At 40.4% G+C, this 25,768-nt stretch overlaps 1 protein-coding gene across 4 annotated transcripts in view; it reads left to right on the top strand.

Annotated features, from left to right (window-relative positions):
* HECW1 (HECT, C2 and WW domain containing E3 ubiquitin protein ligase 1) overlaps window positions 1-25,768 on the top strand; it is a 273,365-nt gene that overhangs the window by 34,049 nt on the left and 213,548 nt on the right. For 2 of the 4 annotated variants that reach the window (XM_071804706.1, XM_071804707.1), the window contains exon 2: window positions 912-998. The exons of the other annotated variants lie outside the window; for them this stretch is intronic. In XM_071804706.1, coding sequence (XP_071660807.1) covers window positions 912-998 — 87 coding nt within the window. The remainder of the gene's footprint in view (window positions 1-911; window positions 999-25,768) is intronic. 4 annotated transcript variants of the gene reach the window in all.

Genomic DNA, 25,768 nt, shown 5'->3' with positions numbered 1-25,768 from the left:
GGTTGCACAGATAATGTGCATGCAATCATTAATTTAGGGATAGACATCTGTAATTTTCGTTTGAGATTATTTTAAAGAAAATTTAGTATGTATAACTTATATTCCTCCAGAAGATTTCATTATTGGGAAGGAGCAGTGGGGGTGGCGAATACTGTGAGTTCTGACCTGCACAATTAGAACAAGATAGTTTGCTTTAATTTACTTTATCAAGATCAAACAATTTTGAGCTGTCTGCCTTGTATATACCTCTTAGGCATGTTGCTTATACGTTACCAGATGGGGGACAGAAAATTTACATTTAAGGAAGTCAACAAATCCAAAGGTTTGCATTTGATGGTTTTAAAGCTTATCAGGGTGTTCTGCAGGCCACTAGCGTCAGTTTTAATATGTATCGGAGCACTGGAGAGTTTCAGGAGAACTAGAAAAAGAGCCTGTTTTGTAGGTGTTTAAGAAGGGTGAATGGGATAGCGCAGGTACTTGTTTGTCTGTTACCTGTTATTTATGCCAAGCAGAATGATGGAGTGCCTGGGATATGTTTAATATAGCTGTAAGGAATAATAGCGTAAGGAAAGCTATCCCACGTGGATGTTGACTTGAAGAAAAAAAACAACACACACACAAAAACCCCACACATGTCAAGCAGGACTTTTTTCTTTATGACATTTTAAGCCTGGTTAAGGAAAGTTACACAATTGATTTAATACACCAAGACTACTATGAGGCATTTCTCTTGCTGCTCTACAGGATTTTGATTGAGACACTAGGTTGATACAGAATCAACGTGACATGTTAAATAGATGAAAACCGTATAACTGAGGTCACCAAATGTAATGGTAAATAGGAAAAACTGTTGCTGACATTAAGAAGTCTACCCCTCCTTTCTGTGCTGCGTCTTCTTCTTGTGCCCGCAGGTCAGGAATAGTTTTGAAAGTGGAATTTGGAGAAGAGCCACAAGGAGGAGTGATGAACTGGAGATACTGGGCCCCATTAATCTATTGGTATGTTTATCTTATCAAAGAGACTTTAAGTGGTCACTTCATCATAGTCTTAGATACATACAGAGGAAATAAAAATCTGAAGCAAAAGTATAACACCCTGACGACTGAGATTGTTACAGGCATTTTTCATTTATGCTGTAATTAACAATTTAAATAATTCCTCTAGGTTTGCGTGCCTTTGCCGCCTCTGAAATCTTCATCCTTTTTGTGTCTTTTTCTAAAACCTACACTCATGGAGGTATACAGGAATTAATTAAAAACACCCCTGTCGTCCCTTTTGGTGAGAGAAACTGACCCTGTTTCCCCACCTGCCCTGTGAGCGCCGGGTTCTTGGCTGAACGGCCTCGGACCAGACCGCCTGTTCTCCCTGTGTGCTGAGTGCCCTGAGATGTGCTGCAACTGGGAACATCAGCCCTTTTCGGGTGGAAGAAGGTCAGGAGATGCTAGCGGGAGGCTCTGCGGCGTTGTATGTGGCCTCAGGGCCTGCTTAGACTCAATTCAATTTAATGTCAAACCACTTTAAATCAAGGCTTCTCTTTTTAGTCCAAGATGCTACCCCGTTCAGCTAGGGAATAGTGAGGTATTTAATATCCAAACATAGGGCTTTCTAAATGCTTTATTCTATTGAAAATGCTGGTATTTTGAATTTTTGCCCTAATTGGAGATGAAAGCAAATGTCAAAACTGAGATGTTCTAGAGGAGTAGTAATTCTGTGTCTTGTTTGTTTTTACAGAAAAGCTCACCTTAACAGCTAAAATCACTCTTTTGTAATCCTCATCAAGACACTTGAGCTTCTACTTGTCTTTAAACACTAGACTTCAGCTGAGCTACTTAAAATTAAGCATATACTTAAGTACAGTGCTGAACTGGTCTCGATTTCAGAAAATGGGCTGCTGCCCTATTTGGGTGCATGAAAGTCTTATGAGGAGCAGCTGAGGGAACTGGGGCTGTTTAGTCTGGAGAAAAGAGGCTCAGGGGAGACCTTATCGCTGCCTACAACTACCTGAAAGGAGGTTGTAGCATGGAGGGGGTTGGTCTCTTCTCCCAAGTAAAAAGTGGTAGGGCAAGGGGAAATGGCCTCAAGTTGTTCCACAGGACGTTTAGGTTGGAAATTACGAAAATTTTCTGCATGGTTGTCAGGCATTGGAACAGGCTGCCCGGGGAAGTGGTGGAATCACTGTCCCTGCAGGTGTTTAAGACACACAGATGAGGTTCTTAGGCACATGATTTAGTGTTGGACTTGGCAGTGTTAGGTTAACAGTTGGGCTCAATGATCTCAAAGGTCCTTTTCAACCTAAATGATAACTATGATTCTATGTGTGAGAAGGCTGAGAGGTCAGGTGAGGCAGTGGCATGTTGAGAAGACAGCACAGCACACACAGAACACTAAAGTCCCTATAAGTGCGAGATAGCACTGAAGGCGTTGTACTTGTTCACCGCTGAAGGTAAAAGTGTACGAAGTGAGTGAGCAGCTCAGGAGGCTGAAACAGTCCTTCATCTGAACATGTCCTTGTCTCTGCAGCCTGAATTGCATGGCTGAGCTCCCACAGGGGTGTTGTCCTAAACCCGTATCGTATGTGAGCTGGACACCAAATGAGGGGGTATAATGCACCAGGGCCAGTGGATTAAAAAGGCACCGGTTGGTGCTGGTGAATTTGTGATAGCTTACATAACACTTCTTCATGGGCACTTTAATATTTAATGTTTGCTATAGCATAAACAGAGCTGGCAGGCAGCTGTACGTTAGCTGCATGCATTTTTAAGATGGGGGGAAAAAAGTTTTGGAGGCAGGAATGTCACAGAAGCTTCCTAATTGGCACGTACCCCAGTAGAAACCCAAATGTGAAAATTAAGTGACTGCCCTAATTATCAGAGGCTCCTAGGAATATATTGTGCTGGGAGATATTCCTTTTTTCATTTTATGCACTGATTTAAAAATAAGCATTGTGCAGAGCATAACAAGGCTTTTAATTAAAAGGCTGTGCCCACACAGCAACTTTTCACTGTGGTGCTAGCTGGGGAAAGGAGCCGTGAGGGGCAAAAACATTGCTCTGTGTCCACAAAAGATGGAGCTAATAATCCATTGATAACCAGTGGCTCTTAAATAGGTTTGCTACAGTGATGTGAGGTTTGATTTGGACTGGCAACAGCATGCATGGTGGTTTCTTGTAAGGACTAATACTTCTGTGTGGTTCGCCTTTGCCCTCCTGCTCCCCTGCGTTATGCAGCAAAAGATGCTCACCTTCCTTTGTCTCAGGTGCCAACCTGCCCTGAACTCTGGTGACTCTATCCCCAGCCTGTCCCAGAAGGTAAAAGTTGTAATCATTTAAGCCAGCAAGGCTTGTCAGATGCAAAAGAAAACAGATACGTTGTGGTGATGAACAAGTGTGGCAGCGTGTTACGCAGATGGGCAATGTCGCAGCAAAGTCATGAATAGTAGGCAGAAGAATACACTGAGAAGTGTATGAATTCTGCTGTTGGTAACTGTGAAGTTCCTCTCAACTTGCAAAATGTGCCATTTAGAGGCAAGGATGCACCATGTATGAAGGCAGAATACAGAACTCAGTTAAATGGGTAGCTACTTTGTTGGCACTGTCGTATAAAAATCTGACTTAAGTGCTCTGTTTTCTAACACACCCCCTGTTCCTTCTAGGTTTTTCTTCTACCCCCAACTTCTCTCTAGCCACAGGAATTACTTCTTCTACCTCTGTAATATCTTTGTTCTCCCTTATCTCCTCTACAGTACTCCAATTTCTTTGGCAGGGTAGCCAAGAGGACTTGTCATGTGGCTGGCAGCCACCAGTACCTCAAATCTGTTTGATAGAAATAGAGCTTTGCAGGCTGTGTGTTATGTAGGTAACTTTTTAAACATTTCTTAAACATCTTCTCCACTTGTATCCCAGTGATTGTCCAAGTTAATGGAGCATGATATGAATTTGCCAATGAACTGTATTTTCCTGAATGCAGTATTTTTATTTGGGCAAAAATAATTGAAGTTCTCACGATCCTGTCAGAATGCAGAACAGATGTCTCCTCATGCGGATATTTGAGAGGGGAAAACTGCAAAAGTAAAGTTCTGCTGGGGTTTTGAGTATCCAGTACAAAGGATGCTTTTCAGAGTAGTGTTTTTTCAATGACTGGTGTAACAGCACTGTCACCAACGTCAGAGGAAATGTATACATTAGATTCTCTGTGAGGAGATTTTGGTAAAATGTGGAGTGCTTTTTGAAAAACATTGTGTTTTAATGGGGCAACAAATACATATTTGTATATGTATTCTTATAAGGTATGTAGGCATAATAGCTGGATACTAGAGCTGCTGAAAAAGAAGAATTCTGTGTTCCTGTCTACAGGCAAAGAGATGCCTGGCTGTGTAAGCAAAATTAACACATTTTCAATTTATTTCTTGATTTACCAAAAAATGCTTCAAGGACGTAAAGCAGGGAAGAACTAGGAAGGTGGGCTTGCGTTCTTGAGTCCAACCTACTTTAGTTCAAGGTTAGGGCAATCAAAAATGCTCTGTATGAGAATAGGTTTGAGTAAATTTAATAATAGATATTGTGATCAGCACAGTGTGTACTAATGAAGTTCCTTGTGAAAACATGAGAGCAGCTGTTTTGGATCAGAAGGAAAGGTCCTCCTTGTGCAGCTCCTGTCTTAGGAGCCATTAACATATGTTTAGTTAATGAAAGGTAGAAACATCCCAGGCTTTGTAATGGTCCTTAACCAGTACTCTCCCAATTTGCAGTACTCTGTGTCTCACAAACTTCAAGTTTGTATTGTCTAATAACTCCTAAGGAATTTTTATTGATTTATTAAAATATAGTTTCATTTTTCCACTTTATCCCTCTTAACTCTTTTCCTCTTCTCACCACTAAATTTCTTACAAAACGTTTCTGTCCTGAGGCATACCTACTCTGAAAATGCAGTTTCTGGCTACCAGAGAGATGTGGTAGTATGATATTGCTATTGCGTGCTCTAACTCAAACAGCTGTGATTTACTGTTTTGGAAAAACAAACAAACCAACCAACAGTTATTTCAATTAGTTTGGAATATTTCTTTGGAAGAAAGTAACAGAGAACTTAACATATTCACCTGAGTTACCCAAATCTTTATAACTGGTATGAACAAAACTACAATAAGTAATCAAGGATACAGCCATCTCCTTAATCTGGTTACAGTACACTCTAATTGAGTAAGTAATCAACCGTAAACATCTCGCCCTGAGCATGAGTCTCAGACTCCTACTGAGTGTAAATGTCACATAGAGAGTCTGGTAACTGATAGCACTGTGGGCAATACCTCTATGTAATTTGTTCTTTCAGTTTTGCGGCAATCTGACATGGAGCTCTTTCCACCCAAAGTTGTGCTTGCGCCTTATCATTTTGAATGTGATAACGCTTGGCTTGCCCAGACTACTTCTCCCTCTTTTCCCTGCCCTGAGAGAGTCTATTGAGCTGATAGGAAGGTAGGAAAAAATGTATCTTGGGAAGAGGCTGGCAAAGATCCATGGAAGATGAGATATCTGTGTAAATGTGCGACTGCTACCTGGAGGCAGAGAAGAAAGCCACATTCAGCCATGAGGTGTAACTGATAAGGTGGTTAGGCGCTCATATGCCTCTCCCGATTAGAAAGTATCTGATTGTGTTGGAACTGAAATTTCATCCACTGGCTTTTAGAGTTAGGAAAGATTATTCCATCAGTGATCTTTGTTAAACCATAATCTGGGTGTCCAATGGTTTCATAAACCAAGCACTTAAAGAAGTTTAGTTTTCAGAGTGGAATAAACACTGTGATAGTGCCTGGACTAAGCACCCGTTTTTTGTGCACCAGGCATTAATATCATAATTCTCAATCCCTCCGTCCCTGTGCCACAAATTTGTCTTCCCTAAGGTCTTTTATTAAATCTGAATTTCTGCCCTTCTCCCTCTCTGCTTCATTGAAGACAGCCTCCTGGATTGCAGACCACAGGATTCAGCTCCCTGTAGATGCAACTGCTGTTGTTTTCAGTGGAAGGTTTCCCTAACATATGTGCATTGAGACCCACACTGGTTTTGGTACACTGTAAGCCCTGTTGTCAAATGGTAATAGTTGGAAATGTGGACTGTCATAATGTATTGTGACGTGGGATACACTCTCTTAATGAGCTGAAGGGCTGGAAGTACAATTTGGCATATGAGTTTATGTAGCAGCCTTGTCATCGTCTGGAGAGGTCTGTCTGGCTTTTCAGGTATATTTTAAAGATTAGAGCAAAGCTTTCTAAATTAGAAGAATAACCTTTCCCCTTGCAGTGGCGAGTGAAGGATTTCACGTGTTGGAAGTTAGAAGGACACACAGGTTTCCTGCATTCCAACAGCAAAAGCACTGTGGGACATCACCAAGTTTTTCCTGATGAAGAAACTCCACCTGAGGTCCCTTGTTCACAACGATCAGTGGTATTTGCACAGCATCAAAATTGAGTTAGTCCACTGCAATGAGACAAGAGCAGACTGTAATATAAGGGTTTTTTCCTTTACAAGTCCTAGAAAAAAGCACTGGCTGTTATAATAGAGTCTGCCAATGCTTTGAAGTACTGTATTTCTGATGTGTATTCACTGCATTGACCAGGCTTTCAGTTTTCTCATAATTATTACCCACACAATGTTTGGCAACTAAACAGCTCATTTAAATGCTTATTCTGTGTATTTTAAAGGTTCTGTTTTCTTTTTAACAAATATTTTATTTTTAAATACCAAATAAAAACATCCAGTAATGCTTAAAATAGATTTAAAGAAACAACAGGCAAGAGAAGTCTGTCCTCGAGGTTGTTCAATATACAAGTTGGAGATCTTTCCAGTCTTTTCTCCGCAGTGGGAGAAGCGAGCTTTGCAGATGTTGTCTTGCCTGTCCTAGCAGCTGTTTTTCTGCTAATGTGCAAGTCAGGCACCTGGGGAATGAAGCTTAATAGAAGTGAAACAACAACCCAAACCAAAAAGGGTAAAAATTGTGCTTAAAAGTTTAGGATGATCTAGTGATTGCAAATGTGGTGCTTGATGCCGTAGGAGGAAATTTGAGTCAGTACCACAAGACAAGGGGCAGATTCATTTTCTCAAGAATCAAGTATTAATTATCAAATTCATATAAGGTTGTGCATCAAAGACTTACACTTTTTTTCCTGACTACTCACATGTGTATGCCTTATGACAAAAAGTCACTGCATTCACGTTTTGTTAGTGAGCACTGAATGTTAGCAAATGTCTCCATTATCACGGAGGCAATGAAAATAACAAGTCATACCATAGGTATGAATATGTCAAACGTCTTCTAGAACGGCAGGAAAGCCAGTGATTGTACTCTGAAGTGAGAAAGCATGAGTAGCAGATATTAGTATGTAAAACTCAGGTCTCACAACTCGGGTATATAAATATGCTTGTTACACAAAATCTCAGTGTGAAATGGAAGTAAGTTGAGCTTCAAAAAAAAAAAAGTTGGCTCTGTTTGGGCTCACTTATCACCTGTATATAATTCAGTGCCACTTGGGCCTTACTGAGAGGTATGTGGAATATTGCAAACCTCATCGGAGTTGTGATCGTGACCTCAGATTTATCAAGTCCAGTTGGGCATATAGCTATTGCAAAGGCTGAACAGGAACTGGCGTCTCCTGTTGTGCTTATGCCTTGCCCATTTAATTCTTTTCTGGATGAAAAACAAAGCATTGAACAGTCATGATAATTGAAACAGGCATAACTCCTGGTATGAATCCATCAGAGAATTTTTTATGTGGGTTATTCTTTCATGTGCAGCATTATCCCTAGCTGAGGAGCAACTCTTTGGCCATAACTTGTTCAAGTATGGTCTCACATATGCTTTAATTTGTGGTGTTCATGTTTATGGTGTTTTTTTGAGGTGTTCTGATGACAGATCCTTTACAAGAAAAAAGCAAATTCTTGCCTTGTTGCAAAGAGTGATTCAGAGCTGCTTCAGGGCTACACTTGAGATGTATACTTGCTTTTGATCTGCATACATGACATCTATTGATGTTGGTGCATGTCTGATGCAAAGACTGAGGGCAGATGTATCAACATGCGAAATATTCACAATTGACTTGCCCAGACAATTGATTTTTCAAAATTATGGGAGATGAACTGAAAAATAAAATAAAATTAAACAGAAAACAAACAAAAAAACCCCAGTTCAGATTATGCCAGTTACAACTTTTTTCCTTTTTCTCTCAAAAAACCTTTTCACTCAATCCAAACCAACCCATACAACACCATTTTCAGCAGCTGATTGGAAAACAAAGGAAGAAAATTCCTGTGTTCGCAGAATCACCAATATTCATGTCTGTTTTTTTCTTGGAGTTTATTGCTTTGTGTTGTCATCTAGGATGTGGAAAAGTAGTGTTTTCTTCCCATATTTCCTGAGGATTAATTTAAATTTGCACGTCATACTAGTAACTTCAGACTAGCTTTCAGCTTTGTGGTTAAAGTTGGGGAATCTTCACAATACCCTCTGTTTAAATTTTATATAAATAATTAACATTTTGTTGGAGCAGAAAGAGGAAATTAAGGATTTTGCTTGGCAAGTGAGCATCTTTACACATGATGTTGAGAGCCAGACTCATTCTCTTGCTTTTCCTTTCTATTGGTACTTAAGTATTTTCATTACAGTGGGACAGCGTCATCTGGAGTGGCTGAGAGGGCATCACTGTTAACTTTCTTGTAGTATGAAGCGCAGGTATTGATGACTGAATATCCCCTTGAGCAGAGGAGAGAATTGAACTCAATGCTGATAACTGAGTGCTAGAGCTAGAGACATATTGGGCAAATGGAAGACACTCACCACCAGCAGGTTTGTGAGCCAGGGTTTCTTCTTCCATTCCAGTAAAGTGCTGCTAAAATGTCACCTGTCCGATTTATATAGTGCTGGGGAATGTACTTTTTGGATGCATTCTTCAGAGAAGTTACTGGATGAGTCAAAGCCAACCATCTCGAGTTCCTTGCTCTTCTGAGCAAATGCATCTGTTGCTTTAGTAATGTGTTAGCTTTTATTTTTTTTTTCCAGCAAAAGAATGTTAATTGCTACTCAGATCTCCTACAGTGTTGCTTTTTAATAATAAGGCAGGTTGAGCCAGTATGCAGTAGGTGTCTTTTAGAGGGTATGCAAGTTACTGTAAAACTAATAGCTTTTTGGTAGTTGGAAAGGAACTAATGGAGAGGTCTTCCCAAAATGTACTATATGAAATTTTAAGTCCAGTAGGGGTGCCTTGGGATAGTGCAGTTTGACCTTCTGTTTAAGTCATATATAGCGCCTCTAGTGTTTAGTCTGTTTTTTATTGAGCCCACTTATTTGTTGTGAGCTAGGTCAGTTCATTTTCTAAACATGTTGATTGTTTGCCATAACTGTGCAATTTAAAAGTTGTGGTGTTTTGGAGGTTTAAGAGGAAAATTTACTGGTCAGAGGAGACAGAAATTCTTCATTCTGATTCAGACCCAGCCAGCATATTCCATCAAAAGCCTTCATTTGCTGGTAGATGTTTGTTTTACAATTGTTATGCTATATTCTTCTGTCTTAGTGAGGTGCATTAAGGAAGAAACTAAATGTACTGAAGGCCTCTGCTCAAAGGGACACTCATGATAGAGTTTTTGGATGTTAGGAGAAGCATATCAGATTCCCTGGATCATACATAAGCGTTTTTGTCATGCAGATCCATAAGTGATGAGACTACTTGTTGCACCAGTGGGCCAAATCACTAGCAAGAGTAGACTGGAATAATGGTGCTCATTTCAGCAGACTTCTATTGGTCTGAGCTATCTGAGGATTTGGCTTATTTTCTGAATATACCAGTCTTAAGAGCAGCCACTTCTTGTGTATCCTGTAACACAACATATGAGATGAGTCCTGACTTAGGCCAAGTGAGTTGACGGGATTTTGACCAACTGGGAGGTGTCAGTTTTGCTATATAAAAATAAAATGTGTTTGTAAAACATGAGTGATGTGAGAATTACCAGAAATTACAACCAAATTCCTGACCAGTTGCAGTTAACATAAAAGCAGTAATTTTTAAGAAATGTGAACCTACTGCTCTAACAGGTCTCATTCAAATGCAAATTTTCCAGCTGTACAGAACACCTACCTTTTTCACCAGGTTTTGTGGTTTTGTGTCCATGCTGGTGTGCCATGACAGTTTGATACGTCTGCATGGTTAAGAGCATACCTGTTTCTGGTGGCTGAGTGTGATGGTTGAATATTCGACTACTCTCAGCTATTCAGGCTCAAAATAGAGTTAGATGTCTGCATTTGCTTGGGCTTCTAGTGTTTGTGCTCATGTGGTTTACAAGAAACCCTTTGTGTGTTTGGCATGGGCCAATATGAAAATGTCTAGTCAATTCTTAAACTGTTGCTTAATATCAGCTTCTCTCCAGAGGGCAGACAGCCTCTGGAGTTTCACAATTTTAATATTGAATGAATAGTGAAGATGGAATCTAAACATTGTCTTCTCTGCTTTAGATAGAGCATTCCTATGAATGGTTCATAAGGGTGAGAGCTTGAATGTTCTCAGTGTTCTAAAGTTTTGTACTGGATCTGATTTTTGAAGCTTGTATCTGTCTATCTAAAGTTTGATTTTTTCCCGCTCTATCTCATGTTTATGTCCATGTCTATATGTACATCTGTCTACATGTAGTACACATATATATATAGTGTGGTTGGTTCTATTGAGGAAATTTAAGTTGAGGGAATTCCTTCATAAAAGCATTCTTTCCATATTCGCAAGCTGTAACTGGTACATTACAATTCATGCTTTTATTATAAGGAAAATGCTGCTGCTTTGGCAGCATTTCCTGTATGTTTTTCTTAAAGCAAGTTATTTAAAGGTAAGAGATGTGCTATCTAGATTTACTCATTTTAAGCTGAAAACGAAATACATCAATGATGAAAATGACCCAACAGATTACCTCATCCATCTCAAAGCCAGTCCAAGATGTTTCCTTACCATTAGCCTTGGCACATGTTATAGTGCTTTATCCAACTTGAAGGAGCTGAAGTCTTGGAAATTCTGCTGTATGATTTATTTTCCATCTGAAGGTACTGTCTTTCCCATGTGAATTTTACTGGAGGCCTGTCCAAAGACCATGGATCAAGTCTTTACTCCTGTTGCTTTCAAGGGATGTTAGATCAGGCTCCCTAAGACTCCTGAGCTGAGCACCTAAGTGTCTGTTAACCCCTAGAGCCTGAGTAACTCCACTGATCCTCACAAGGGCACAGGGATTTAAGATTTCTGAGACACTTGCCATTGATGTGAGCATCAAGGGTAGGCTTGTGCGCTTCACAGCATCAGCTCCCCGAGGCATGGGGTGCCTCTTCATTACAGACAGCTGCAGAGTGAAGGAATGTACTTGCTGCCCCTTAGCTAGATTCATAATAAGGATGTTAAATAATACTGAAAACCCCTCTTCTTGGCATCCCTGTGAACACTTTTTCACAAATATGTCCACATATCAGTGGCTGCTTTATAACCATCCTGAATGGTTTGTTCTTTTCTAATCAACTTTGTAGCGTTCTTGTGGTTTTTTGTTGAGTCCTTGTGTTTTCTCCTTGCTACGTTTCTTTCATGGGGGAACTTTGTAATTCCTTGCACAGTGGGGTCATGCTTCTTGTGGCATCTTCCCTGTAAAATGCAGGATGCACAGCTTCAATTAATGAAGGCAATTTGTCCTTTTCAAAAATATCCTAGCAAGCAAAGTCATGGGAAGGGCATAGGAGATCATCAGAACAATTTTTTTCTTACAGTGCACCATTAGATAGAGTAAGGTGATGATCAGAACATCTGTTGTGTGAGTTAGAAGAGCAGAAAGCAGAGAGCTATTTTCTATTCATCTTATAAATTTTCTTTGTGCCATTGCTTGAAGATAGACCTTGAGGATTACTTTGGGGGTATTTGGAGATGAATCAAGGCAGAGTGGTGATATGAGCTGTGGCCAACTCAGCCAGCCAAGGTCACTTGGAAACCAAGATACACTGAAGCAATGTAGACCAGTTGACTGGCTGCTGTCATTCTTTTCTTGGGGGACTGATTAACCCTCCAGCAGTCGTCAGTATTTCTGCAAGAGAAAGTGTGGGGGAAATCCATGGTGATCTCTCATTGAAGGATCCTGCAGTCTTGTTTGTGAAGCTCTGGCTTCTGGGGTTTACTCTCAGGTAAATCTTTGCTGTTCTGAGCTCCAATGTGGTTTCCCTGAAGCAAAGATATTTTTGAGAGGTACTAAATAACAGCTTTTACAAGGGCTTACCAAATGTGATGAGACATGTTCCAGACCAGGATTCATCATTCCAGTCCCAACAACCGAATTCTTACTTTGTATATATTTTAAATCTGGACTCAGGTTTTGTTTCCCAGACTTTTCAGGCAGAGTTCCATTGTCGCTCTGCAGAATCCCACCATAGATTAGGTTTTGTTTTGTTTTGTTTTTTTAAATCATGGGACTCTTAAAACTTGTTTATTTTATTACCACTAATCTTCATATTTCTTTTTCAAGGTGTATGATTCTTAGGATACTAACTGCTCCTGTAACTGTGTTTGTTAATGTCCTGCCCCGTGTCTCCCTTGAGTAGAAGAAATAGATAATGAAGTCCAAATGGGAGAAGCTTTATGTTGTTGCTTTCTTTGAGCATCCAAAAGGTGCTGCATGGCCTCAGGTGTCAGCAAGATCATTTATACTGTCTCATATTCTGCCCTCATGCTGGGGAGAATCTCCCCTGCTGAAACAAAAGCACTACAAATCCACCTCACATACTCCTTCATATTTCTCTTTACCATATGGCATACCCAAAATTGAGCTGTAATTAGTCCGTCATTGCCATGATTCGTCTCACTGTAAGATAGTGCTTAATTGTCCTTGTGTGTTTGTCACAGGTTTGTTGGGACTGGAACTGGTCTTTTGTTCCACGTTTGCACATTGTGTTGGGACACGTCCTGTTTTAAAGGCAGATTTGCGCGAGGGTGGCCAGGTGGGGCTCCATGAGGTGCACACAACAAGAGCATCAAGAGGCATGGCTGGTGCAGACTGGTGAGGGTATCTGGCTCCATCCTCTAATGAAGTGCTGGAACCTCTGCAAAATTACTGCTTGCTCCCATCTGCACCCTACTCCAGAGCTGAGCCAGTCTCTGAGCTGCCTCTTGGCTCTTTCGGGTGTCATAAGTTTTGGTTCTCAGTCACGTGAAGACCGTGATGGGTGGCTCATAAGATCAGTCTTGCTCTGCAGGCATACCAGCAATAAATGGTGGATGAGTAATTGAATTAAATTGGCCTGTGGCATGTCTGAAGGTGAACCTCAGATGCTATGCAGAACCAGGGCCTTAGAGCTAAGTTCAGCGAAGACTAGTTAAACTTGCCGAACTTGCAAACCAAAAAGGTTAAACCTGGTTAGCTGAAGCAGACCATCTGGAATTGAACTGCCCATATCCATGCTCAAATAATAAACTCTGTTTCTCTGCTGCCTTAAGTGTGGAGTCTTCTAAGCTCAGTAGTTTCATGTGACTTCGACATTACCCTGATTTCTGCTTATGTCCTTGTTCAGAACTTCCTCTTGCAGAACCTCAAAGCACATGTATCTTCTAAAAGGTCAAGAAATCACACATCTGTCCGTCAAGGTCCTTTGAGGGCCCTAATTATGGGTGAGGTTCAGCCCTTTGCCTTCCTGCTGTTTGTGTTTTTTAAGTATAGTCACCTATTTCCTCAGAGAAATTCCTAACCATTAGACTAGAACTAGGTTTGGTTAAGGAAGCTCTCTTGGACAAGAGAAATCCCTCTCAATGAATGGGAGCTACTGTGCAGTTGAAGTTCATGATGCTGGAGGAAAGAAGAGGAAAAGATAAGCCTGATTCTTATTGAGGTCAGAGGGAGGAATCCAGGGTTTTGTTCTTGCATGTTCCTGGGAGAAGAACCTGAATCCAAAAGGACTAGTTTGTAAGTGCTTGAGGTTTAGACCTCAGACTCATTTGTTTGGTTTAAGCAAGGTTCTAGTTAAAACCCTTTTCACTGTTCCAGTGTAACAAGATACATGTGGCATCTTCACCCTTTAATTTTTTTTTATTCTTCATCCTTTGATGCTGATGTTATGCTTAATGATGGGCTTTGTAGTTTTACTCCAGCCATGTCAGTTCTTTGCAGCCTACACTGTTCTTTACAGGAAAAAAAATTGGTTTGTTTTGTTTTTTTAAATTTTAACAGATCATAGTGAAGTTAAACTCCCTTAGAAACCAAGAAATTAAAATTTAAAATAAAAATGGTTTCACCTATAAAAGTCAACTAAACTGTTTAATCTAGTTTTAAATTACTGAAATACTGTAGATAGCTTGCTGCCGTAGCTCGTTTGAGTTCCATACATGTAATAGTCCAGGTATCATCAAGTCAGGTTTTCTCAATTTCTGGCAAAGCCTGAGAGGTCCAGACTGGATTCAACTGGGAACCACATCACATAGGGGGGTGCAAAAATATCTGAGCTACCCATAGGTGGGTGAATGTGTTTTGGAAGTGGTTTGTTCATGTTAGCTCCAACACAGGTGTAGTGGTTTTGATATCCGTGCTTCATTGCTTGGATGTAAAGATCTTTGTGTCTAACTGCACTATGTGCTTTTTACAGAAGCTATGAATATCCCAAATCTTCAGAAAGCATAAAAATCTCTTCCAATTTTTAGGCCACTCCATTGTTTTTTTTTTTTTTTTGGTCATCTGTGTAAGTTAAGCTTCATGTCACTGCTCTTCATATGGCACTTTGAATGTCAGACTTGGTCACTGAAAGTTCTGTCCACAGAGCAAAACTATGGAAAATGGCTGGATGCAGAACAGTAGCAGTGGCATGGCAAGATCTTGATTTTTGAAGAAACACTTGTGTGAACTACCTCACTGTTCTGGAAGCACGTATGGAGGCTCCATCAATGATGGCCTTTACTGAAGGTGCTTCCAGAGACCCCAGCAGAGATCAGAATCACTCCATGTTGTGAGCATTGCGGTCACAAATTAGAGCACAGCGCTTTCTATGAGGGTTTACTGTCTAAATGTGTGAGGTGCCTGAAGACTGGTGGTATCACAGAAACACTGTGATTTTCCTAGTTTTGCAGCACAGACACTAAGCTGGCTGTGCAGGATGTTCTTTGGCAGAACCAAATGTGAACTGCCTGGTTTTGAGTCCCTGTCCATGCTCTAATCTCCAGCACTTCGTCTTTCCTTTTTTCACTGTCAGAACAAAGCAACCAGCCCAAAAGCCAGTGGATTCTACTGGGAGCTGTAGGCAGAGTTTGGAGGAGTGAACTTTGGCAATTAGGGAGTCATCTATCTGGCTTTCCTGGTGGAGCAGTAGATCCATTTGATCTTACGAAAAGGTCCAAATGTCTGGATACTGACTGTTACTTACATATTATCATGTGCAGCCAAGCCTTCTGCAGCAATTTGTGAGCTCAACTTTACCCTCATGCATGGACAACAGTGTGAAAATCTGCCCCAGGGCCACTGTGCTAGTGGCTGGAAGCTTCAACTCCTGCAGAAGGGAATTAAGCATTAATAAATTCTTTTGAGAAACAATGAGATATGGTAAATTATGCAAGCTAGCGTGCTGCCACCTTGAACAGGTTTGAGGCTGAGAGAATGCTATGGAGATAATGTTTGTAGTTTTCTTCTGGAAAACATTATCTAGTGAAATGACCTGAATGCGAAAAGAAGAAAGATGAACACTGGAGACACTGCAGAATTGAAAAATGGTATCTGCTTCTCTTAATTTAATGCTGCAGGAATATACTTACTTTTCTGTGATTCTCAGAGTGATATCTAAAATACAAGGGTATCAGTTTTCTTCAGGTTATTGTTCCAGTGTCACACAACAAGCAGTACTGTATCACTCTCATTTAAAATGTGAGGTTAGTGGCACTGTCGTATTATAAGACATTCCTCCTCTGTAACTTGTGACCCTGTAATGGTTGTCTCTCTGAAACTTTCCTCTCTAAACTTTCTTATTTTTGTGAACTTTGGGACTTCCAGAAACCCCACAAAAACCAGTTAGCCCTACACTGCTCTAGCAGTGCTCAAAGGAGGTTAAGTGGTTGTATTAATTGTACAAGTGATGACAGAGATTAACTTCTCCAACTCTGTATTTCTACAGTGTGTGCCTCTGAGGGTAAGAGGAATTGGTGTGGAGCAGCATCTGTAGAAATCAAGTTATTGAGCTGAGTCTCTTTAGTTTGGAGGAGAGGAGACTGAGGGGTGACCTTATTAATGTTTATAATATATAAAGGGTGAGTGTCACAAGGATAGAGCCAGGCTCCTCTCGATGACAGCCAATGGTAGGACAAGGGGTAATGGGTTCAAACTGGAACACAGGAGGTTCCACTTAAATTTGAGAAGAAACTTCTTCTCAGTGAGGGTGACAGAGCACTGGAACAGGCTGCCCAGGGAGGCTACAGAGTCTCCTACTCTGGAGACATTCAAAGCCTGCCTGGACACCTTCCTGTGTAACCTCATTTGGGTGTTCCTGCTCCGGTAGGGGGATTGGACTGGATGATCTTTTGAGGTCCCTTCCAATCCCTATCATTCTGTGATTCTGTTATGGACAATTAACAGACCATCACAGTCTAAATAGCTAGTATTTCTTTTTCTTGGAGGATCTTAACAATGTCTTTCAGTGTTGGGATGGGGATTAAAGGCTTGGCATAGACATATCTACTTTCTTCTCAGTGTAAGGTATGAATTTTAGAGGTGAGAAGAGGGCAGAGGCAGTAAATTTTGCCACTCGGTCTTACATAAATAATGAACCGCCGTTCAGCAGTTTTATGTCATGTCCAAGCTATACTTTGAGTGGAGGTCCAAAGGATATAGTCTAAGTTGGTGAGGAGGTGGGAGAGGGGAGGCATGACTGTCATTACAGTGCCTGTTGCTTGAGTTGAGAATGGGTCTGGGCAAGTGCTGGTAGAGTGTGAGGCTTAGATTATTGTCCTCTTTGCTCACCAGGCAGCTGATCTGCCAGCCACGGGATGCACAGCGTGGGATCCTCTCTGGGATGGTGGGAGATGGCACAGCGGTTCCTGTTCTGTGTGTGCCAGGAGCTGCTGCATTTCTTAGGTGCGTTTGTCAGAGATCACACTGGTGTTAAGGCTTTCAAAACACAGGCAGAGCTTGGGTGGTGACAAGCTGTGTGCGTAGGGGGAAGAAAAACAACAAGGATGGCTACAGGAGGAGGAAAAAACCCTCCATTCTCTCATATCACTTACAGAATAATAGCCTGGATCTTGACATGACTTGCTTTCAAATTCAAACTTAAAATAAACCCTCGATTTATCTTTTTCTGTTGCTATTTCTGCTGCCTCCATGATTTTGTAGGCGGCACTTTAAGGCTCACATTAGTGTTCTCAGTAGTTTTTTGCCTCCTGTTGTGACAATTCCTCAAAATAATGACTTGTCTGTGTCGTTTAGAGTGACTTCTTTGGTAAGGTTTGCACAAAAATGTTCTATCATTTTGGAAGATGAGTTCAGTGTCTGGAGTAATAGATCAGGGAAGTTCTCTCTAGTTCAGAGACTGAATTAAATTTTACCTCACCTTAGGCTGTCTTCTTTCAGATCTGTCCTCTAGGGCTTGATTAACAATTAAATAATTCCCTTACTCCCAGTAACTGGACCAGGAGAGCAATCTGCACCAGGTATTGCCATCTCTTCAGTGAAAAAAAATTGTGTGGGCAAAATCATTGGTCAGGTTGATAGATGCTGTGACAAGAAAAGCAAAAAAGCTGAACCCAAGCTGCTGTGCTGGATTTTGACATGAAGCACAATAGAAATTGGGCAGTGTCATAAAGCATACACTGTCTCTCTAGGTCCTAACTTGTTGGTTTGCTCATCTTATTTTTGAGAACTTTAAATCAGCCCCTAAGAAACAGAGCCCCTTGCCTTTGGATGACTGCTAAAGCTGATCTTGGCTGCACGCCTGAGGCAGGAGCAAAGCTAAAGATGCTTGATGCTACACACTGCAACTCCAGGCTTCGGTGATTCTGTAAGGATGCCAGGTTAATAACTTTACCAGGAATGGTCTCTTAATCAGCACTCAGATCACACAGATTTACTTTGAGATAGAAGGCTGTTTCTTGGGCAGTTTCCTGGGTCTGCTTTTTGTCCAGCTTGTACTGTTGAGTTAGGATCAGCTCGCAAAGCATCCGATTTCTGTCTTCCTCCAAGGCCATTGTGGTAGCAACGAAGATGAGTGTATAACAAAAGCAAGTCAGAAGGTTGGATCATTTCTGGTCATTCATATCTTTCCGACTTGGGGGTCCTGTTGCTTTGGAGTTGCTTTGCAGAACTTTAAATGTAAGAAATTTGTAAAATCAGTAGCTTGTGTTTTCACTTTTGGACTACTCTTTCTTTCCATAAAGACGTGCAAATTGCTGCCTTATGCTTTAAAGGAAAGAAGGATAGCAATGAAGCTAATGTAAGTGTTTTATGTATGTGAGAATATAATTTTGTGGTGTCTACAAGTTGTAATTTTAGGAAAAAGGAAAGCTCAATATTTGTAAGCGCTGACTTTTAAATTGGTGGCAGCCTAATTTTTGTAATCCACTTTAAATACATGGTGAACACAAACAAATTAATTTTTACACCTTTATTAACCTTAGAGTAGTTACCAGAAGACACCCTGGCCTACTTATTTTCTTTTTGACCATAATACCTTTATTTTTAACTTGTCTGTATTATTGTTTATAAAGGAGAAATGTATGCAATTTCTGTTATTCTGTGGAAAAAGGAAGTTTTCAGGGACTCTGTAGCCTCTATCTCAGGAAACAGATATGTGGAAATCCTGGTTTCATTTTACATGAGACAATTGGTTTCTTTTGCTTCACAAACAGTGTCTCTTAGGCCACCATAAGTAGAGACTGGTTTAGTTAGAGGCAATTTAAAAGGTGGCATTTGAGCCTGGAACCTTGACAAGGAGCTGCCAACCCCAAGTGCATTCTCCAGACCTGCTTGAGAAGCAGAAAAAGATCTGGCACCCAAAGCAGAGAAACAAAAATTCTAGTGAAAATTCAACATGAAATTAAATAAAACCAGCCCCGGATCAATGCCAAATGCAAGGAGGGGAAGCTTCACATAAAAGTCAAGCGTCTTTGTGTTGATGCACAAGAGGAGAGATGTTGCCTGCCAGCCGCTTGTGATCAGAGGGCTGCCATCAATCCTGAAGAGTCTCTATGAAAACTGGTTGCTTTTTCCACGTGCTTTGTGCTCAATTCATAAAAAAGCTGGTAGATGGGATACATTATTTATACGGCTTCTCTGTATCACTGTGTCTTCATAAATAGAATGAAGGCAGTTCTTTGCAGGGCACCTTGGCTGTGGCTCAGTGTGGTGTTAACTGTTGTTGCCTGAATTGTAGTAACTTGGGGGGCAGGCCAAGGGCCGTGACACGTAATGTGTTCTGTAAGATCCATTTAATCTGAAGAAGCAGCAACCATTAAGATCTTTTCCAAAAATAAGCTATCTCCCCAATCCCAAGTGAATGGTTGGTAGCTGTCAAGGAACTCATAGATGACTTTTCAAGGAGAGTCTGACTTACTGGATTTTGCCAAGACAAAATTAGGAGATTTCCTTATCTCAGCTGGAGTTTTACCAGGAGTAGATAATTTTTCAGAGTATCTTAACTAGCTGTGATTCGTAATAGCTCGTAACACATAAGGATCTGTCATAGCTTCAGTTGACCAGTTGTGAAATAGAGTTGGTTCTCATGGGGAATATTAAGAACTACAATCCATTCTGTTTATTGGCACAGCAAGAGCAAGCGGGGGTGAGATGTGAAATGATAACTGTGTGATGGCATAATTAAAGCTATATACCTCAATAGTGGTTGACTGCTAAGTCACCAGAAGAGATTTTGGAGTGAGCATGGGGAAACAAAACCATTTTTCATCATTATTGGCTTATAGCGCTTATGAGTAAATGACCTTTTCAAAAGAAGATGAGTAAATGTCTTGAAAACACTTTGGTTTTTTTGATTCCAAATACATAAATACTTAGAGGATAACAAGAATTTCGTTGACTTACATGACCAGATTATTGTTTGCAAGGAGAATGGTGGGGGTTTTTGTCACACTTTATCACATTATCTTTTGAATATATGTTGGTTTTCACAGCTTTCTGGTACTATCTTAAGAGATCAGAGCTCTCATAATTCAGAGTGTAGAGATATTTCAAAAGATATGAAAGATGGCCAGAAAGCAAATACAGTGGATTGATGCTTAAGTGCAAGGGTTCTATTTTTTAGTGCTTGCAGAATGTCAGATTAACATGGTGTGCAAAGGGACATCGTACTTCACCTTTTACAAAGCAAGAATGATTCATATTTCCATTTTTTTGTCTTTCTAAATGAAGCATATTTGAGCAGTTCTTTTATCTTCACCTGTGCCTTTGTAACTACTGCTACAATGGGGTACTGATCCTACCCACTGCTTTTGGTACTGCTGCAGTATTCTGCTTTTGAATTAAGGAGCCCACGATCTTCAGTCTGTTTAAATCTGATGGGAAGCTTTTCCAGTTTTCTCCAGACACTTTATATTTTTAAACCTGGTTCCTATACAGATGTATATTTCTTAAAATACAACTACTGGTGGGAAAAAGGCAAAAGCTGCATAATGAGGAAATTTGGACACTATTTGCAAAAGGACTCTTTGATCTCTGCATGCCAAACAGATCTCTTAGAATTTCACTCCTTATAGCTATTCATAAGAAATTTATGAGTGACTAAAACTGTTATTAGGAAAAAAACATGGAGTTTTAGTCTTTGGAAAATGTAGTGCTCATTTTACTTTCTGCTTGAGTGGAGCATGTATAAATGTGAAGGGTCCGATTTCCTCCTTCATTGAACCACTGCTAACCTGATGCAATGGCTTTGATTCCAAATCTACAAGTGGATGTAAAATTGGTGTGACAAAGTGGATTAAATGGCCAGTAAGTTTCAATGCATTTATGTTGCTTTTGTAGCATGTTTATTGCAGAATAAAGAGTTGTAGGAACTGGATGTGTGATGTCTCTAATTCTATTCAAACTTTCCATGGTAAGAGTGTTTTGGAAACCTTTTCTGAGACAATAGAACCATTTATTTTTTTTTCTGAAGGAGCTTTTTTTAGTTTGGAAGGACATCCGTAAATCCATGGGTCCGAATCGGATGCACCCGCGGGTGCTGAGGGAGCTGGCTGAGGTCATTGCTGGACCGCTCTCTCCATCATCTTTGCCAAGTCTTGGGAAACGGGAGAGGTGCCTGAGGACTGGAGGAAAGATATATGAAGGGTGAGTGTCATGAGGATGGAGCCAGGCTCTTCTCAGTGACAACTGATGATAGGACAAGGGGCAATGGATACAAACTGGAACACAAGAGGTTCCACTTAAATTTGAGAAGAAACTTCTCAGTGAGGATAACAGAACACTGGAACAGGCTGCCCAGGGAGGTTGTGGAGTCTCCTTCTCTGGAGACATTCAAAACCCGCCTGGACACCTTTCTGTGTAACCTCATCTGGGTGTTCCTGTTGGTAGGGGGATTGGACTGGATGATCTTTTGGGGTCCCTTTCCATCTCTACCATTCTGTGATTCTGTGGAAGGGAGAAGGCAATCGAAATTATAGTGTCTTGTGTTTGCCATACATGAAACTCCACTAAGGTTTGCTTGAGTGATAAACTACTAAAGTTGTTTCTTCACTTTTTTTTTTTTCGTAGCCATTGCCCCTTCCTACAAACATTTTGAGAAATAAATGGCTTTGCACTCAGGCGTGCTCTAAGTTGATTATCTCTACGGTTGCTTGCAGGAACCAGACTAATATTTATTCCTAGGCTGAGTACATTTGACAGATCTCAGTGGGATGCAGTCTTTTGCAACAGAGTTGTCAATCTCTCTGAGAATCAAAAAAATTCAAGATTGAAAAGGAGGAGAATTACCTTAGGCCCAATTATATTAAAAATAACCGTCACCGAAATCCGTATCCCTTGAGAAACATCTTCTTTGCTGTCTGTTCTTCCAACACAAGTGTTAGTTTGTCTCTCGTGAAGAAAAAATTCTCACAGGTTTTGTTAATCTTTTACAGTGTGTTTGTAGTTGAAGTTATGCTTGATGGTTAGGTAAGAAATGCTATGCTGTCCCTTCTGCTGTTTCTAAGACAGGAACTGGCTTGGGAAACGGCGTTTCTATGAATGACAAATGTCTTAAGGCTTCCTGCCTGCCCTGTTCAGTCCCTGCCGGATGTGCTCCTGTTCTTCCTCTGCCTGGCTTTCAGGTGCATCTGTGCTGAGAGCTGCAACGCGGCAGCCACGGCAGCTCCGTTGTGAGCTGGTGTGTGGTTCTTCATCCCGCCAGGCAGTGTGCGAGCCAAGGCACAAATCTCTTCCTCTACAATCTCCTCGCTTGCATCTTGGTCTCTTTAATCTCTAATTCTTTATTGCCCGTCCCATGTTTTGGGCCCCTCATCATAAGAAAGACATTGAGATACTAGAGAGAGTGCAGAGGAAGGTGATGAAGTTGATGAGGGGCCTGGAGCACAAGTCTGATGAGGAGCAGCTGAGGGAGCTGGGGCTGTTTAGCCTGGAGAAAAAGAGGCTGAGGTGAGACCTTATATCTGTCTACAACTACCTGAAAGGAGGTTGTAGCATGGAGGAGGCTGTTCTCTTCTCCCAAGTAGCAAGTGATAGGACAAGAAGAAATGGCCTCAAGTTGCTCCAGGGCAGGTTTAAATTGGATATTAGGAAATATTTATTCATGGAAAGGATTGTCAGGCAGTGGAACAGGCTGCCCAGGGAAGTGGTGGAGTCACCATCCCTGGAGGTGTTTAAAAGCTGTTTAGACATGGTTCTTAGGGACATGGTTTAGTGCTAGTTAGGTGAGGTTATGGTTGGACTCGATGATCCTGAGGGTGTCTTCCAACCAAAATGATTCTGTGATTCTACCAAGTGCTTAAAAACATACGTCAAGAAGGAGAAGCTAAGAAATTGTCTTATGAAAAAATCAGGTTTGTGGGAAGGAGAACCTCTTTTAAATTTGTCTCGTGATCTTTAGGCCTTTAGGTTGACCTTTTCCAGATTCTCCAGAAAATTACAGCTAGAAACTCACAGTACTGAAAGATTTTTACTTGTTCATACAGCTTCAGGGTTGCCTTTTTTAAGAATACCAAATGTTGTAAAAACTGTGATTAAATCTTAGTTGCTAACTCTGCTATTTATCCCCTTGCCCCCAAACTCCTTGAACACTCCAAAACAGATAACAGCATTTTTTGCCAAATATTTACAAGACTCTTGCTCAAAACTTGGACCTTTTCCTTTGTTGCCTCTTCATAAGACCTAAAGAACATATTTCCACTAGATTGAAAAACACCATGTTGGCTGGAGAAACTGTTAGACATAATGTATGAATCAAGGCAAGGTGACGTGCTCAGAAGTGTTCTGTGATGGAAAAATGCATCCTTTCAATTCATTTAATGAACAGTGCCTTATCTTGTAAGTTACAGTCTCACTTTAATAAGCTATTCACACAACATGCAGTGCTTTTTAATTAAAAAAATTCCGTTGAGAGACATCACATGTAAGTTATGCTGACAAGGATACAAATATACATGCATACATATGTGTGTGTGTACCCACAATTTTTATTTCTGCGTAAAAATCCAAATCAAGGGTAACGCCACATGGTAATATAAACATTTGTTCAAATTAGAAAATTAATTACTGCTGGATTCTATTTCCTTAAAAAGGCTGAGATGCAGAATTAATCTTCCAGCACAGATTTCCCCAACTCCCCACAAGAAACAAACTCTAACAAGTAATATTGATTGTATTCTTAAATGCCAGCTTGATTACAAACACGTGTATAATTGCTTTGACTACCTTTGATAGTTTTATTCAGATAGTTAAGAATATGCCATAATTTACTGAATAGAAATCACAACATCGTTGGTTTTGGTAAGATAATTTCCACCTCTGCTAATTGAATACAGTGAGTGGTAGCACATTTCTAAGTGTCCTATGATCACGGTGAACAGTAATGAAGGGCAGTGGAAGAGACACGGGAAATTCCAGATTGTTTCTTGCTGCTTGTATGCAGAATCAGTAGCTCTGGGAAGCCTATTCCATTAGAAGGTATTTTTGAAAACATTTCCCATACATGTCTGTTTTCACATACAAGACCTGTCACTACCTGTGAAATAGTTGAGAACAAATGTACCTGACTTGATTGAACACCAGTCTCTGGATTCTGTTTTACAAATTAACATCATGAGTATGTGACTTATAAAATTATTAACTTTCCAAGCACCTTTTGTGGATGCTTAGACTGGCAGAAGCGAGTTATTAAAAACCAACCCTTCCAAAATACAGAATTCTCTAACTTAAAAAATACCTCCCTTCTGTTTTAAATAAAGGTGATGAAAAAGGGAACATCAGTGTGGCAACGGTGTGTGGAAAAATCAGTTTATTTGCATAGTTCCTGTTTCCAGGATACGGCAGTATTAATTGTGTGCTTGATGATGATTTTGCATGATTTCTAGATGATCTTGTTACAAAATGCAATATTCCAGATAGCTGATCTGGCGCATTTAACCAATGTTTATTAGTTTACTTTGGAAAGGGCACAAAGAATTTTATCATGAGAATTTCCTGGAGAGAAGTAATTCCACTTTGCTTGTTCCTCAGCACAATTTGCCTTACCTTCTTTTCTTAATTTCCTTAACACAAATTAGACCTTTCTTAGATTATGATTCATAGGTTGCTTGTGGTTCACTGGGTTCACTTGTTTGGTATTTCTCTTCAAAACCGAGAAGCCAAGTATTGGTTCCTGAGAGGAGTTTTGGTTTTTTTGTCCATATAAGCATGAAACTCAGATATACCTGATAGAAAATATGCTTCTTAACAGTATTCTCATCTTGCCAATTATTTTTAATGGATGACCATGCTTACATTTCACAATCTAGAATACATATTAGTAGAAATTAAATTATATGGCAGAAATAACTGGGAGATCTGGGGGAGGAAGAAAACCAGCAGTCAGCTGAAGAGTATACTGAAGGTTTTTTGTTCTAGAAACAGCAATGAATTTCTCAGTTACTGCTTTTTATGTGGCTAAAGAATATACTACTGTGATTTTTTTTTTTTTTTTAAAGCGGTCTTCAAGTTAAATCTGATCACTGGAATTCTGCTAGGGAATTACTTTGGTATCTAAATTAGTGCGTGTAAATTATGCATGCATGAGCACAAGAAGTAATTTTGTGTTCATAACAGCCAATTGTACACTCAGACTAATGTTTGCATGCATAGTCACCCATTTGGAATTGGGCCCAAACTAAATTAGAATTAATACCATGGGCTAGTTCCAGAATTTAGTTCTGAAGTCTATTTATAATGATGTAATATACATTAAAAATATCCACCTCTGCAGATGGCATTCTGCAGAGGCTCTTCTGGCTGCAAACCCATGTAGCTGCAACGATCACATGCCATCAGGTAAACATGCACATTGGAGATAAGAGGCTGGTAGATCAGGTAGAACTGTCATCAACACAAATTTGGTGCCTGTGTAATGTGAAGAAACAGGCTGGGCTGTGTAAGAGGCAATAGATAGGGCTGCCCCGAGCACCTCTGCTTTTTCAGGCTCCTCCACTCCCTGCTGCTTGAGCAATGGCTGTGCAAATGAGGAGATGGACTACTTCCAGGAGACAGCCACTTCAGTCCAAACCCTCGGAGATGACAGCATGCACTTTAAGAGTAATAATAGCTGCCAGCCACTGCGGGCC

The sequence above is a fragment of the Patagioenas fasciata genome, chromosome 2, assembly GCF_037038585.1.
Source record: "Patagioenas fasciata isolate bPatFas1 chromosome 2, bPatFas1.hap1, whole genome shotgun sequence".
NCBI classification, from domain to species: Eukaryota; Metazoa; Chordata; class Aves; order Columbiformes; family Columbidae; genus Patagioenas; species Patagioenas fasciata.
The sequence above is the reverse complement of the archived record's forward strand: the minus strand, read 5'-3'. Positions and strand labels throughout refer to the sequence as shown.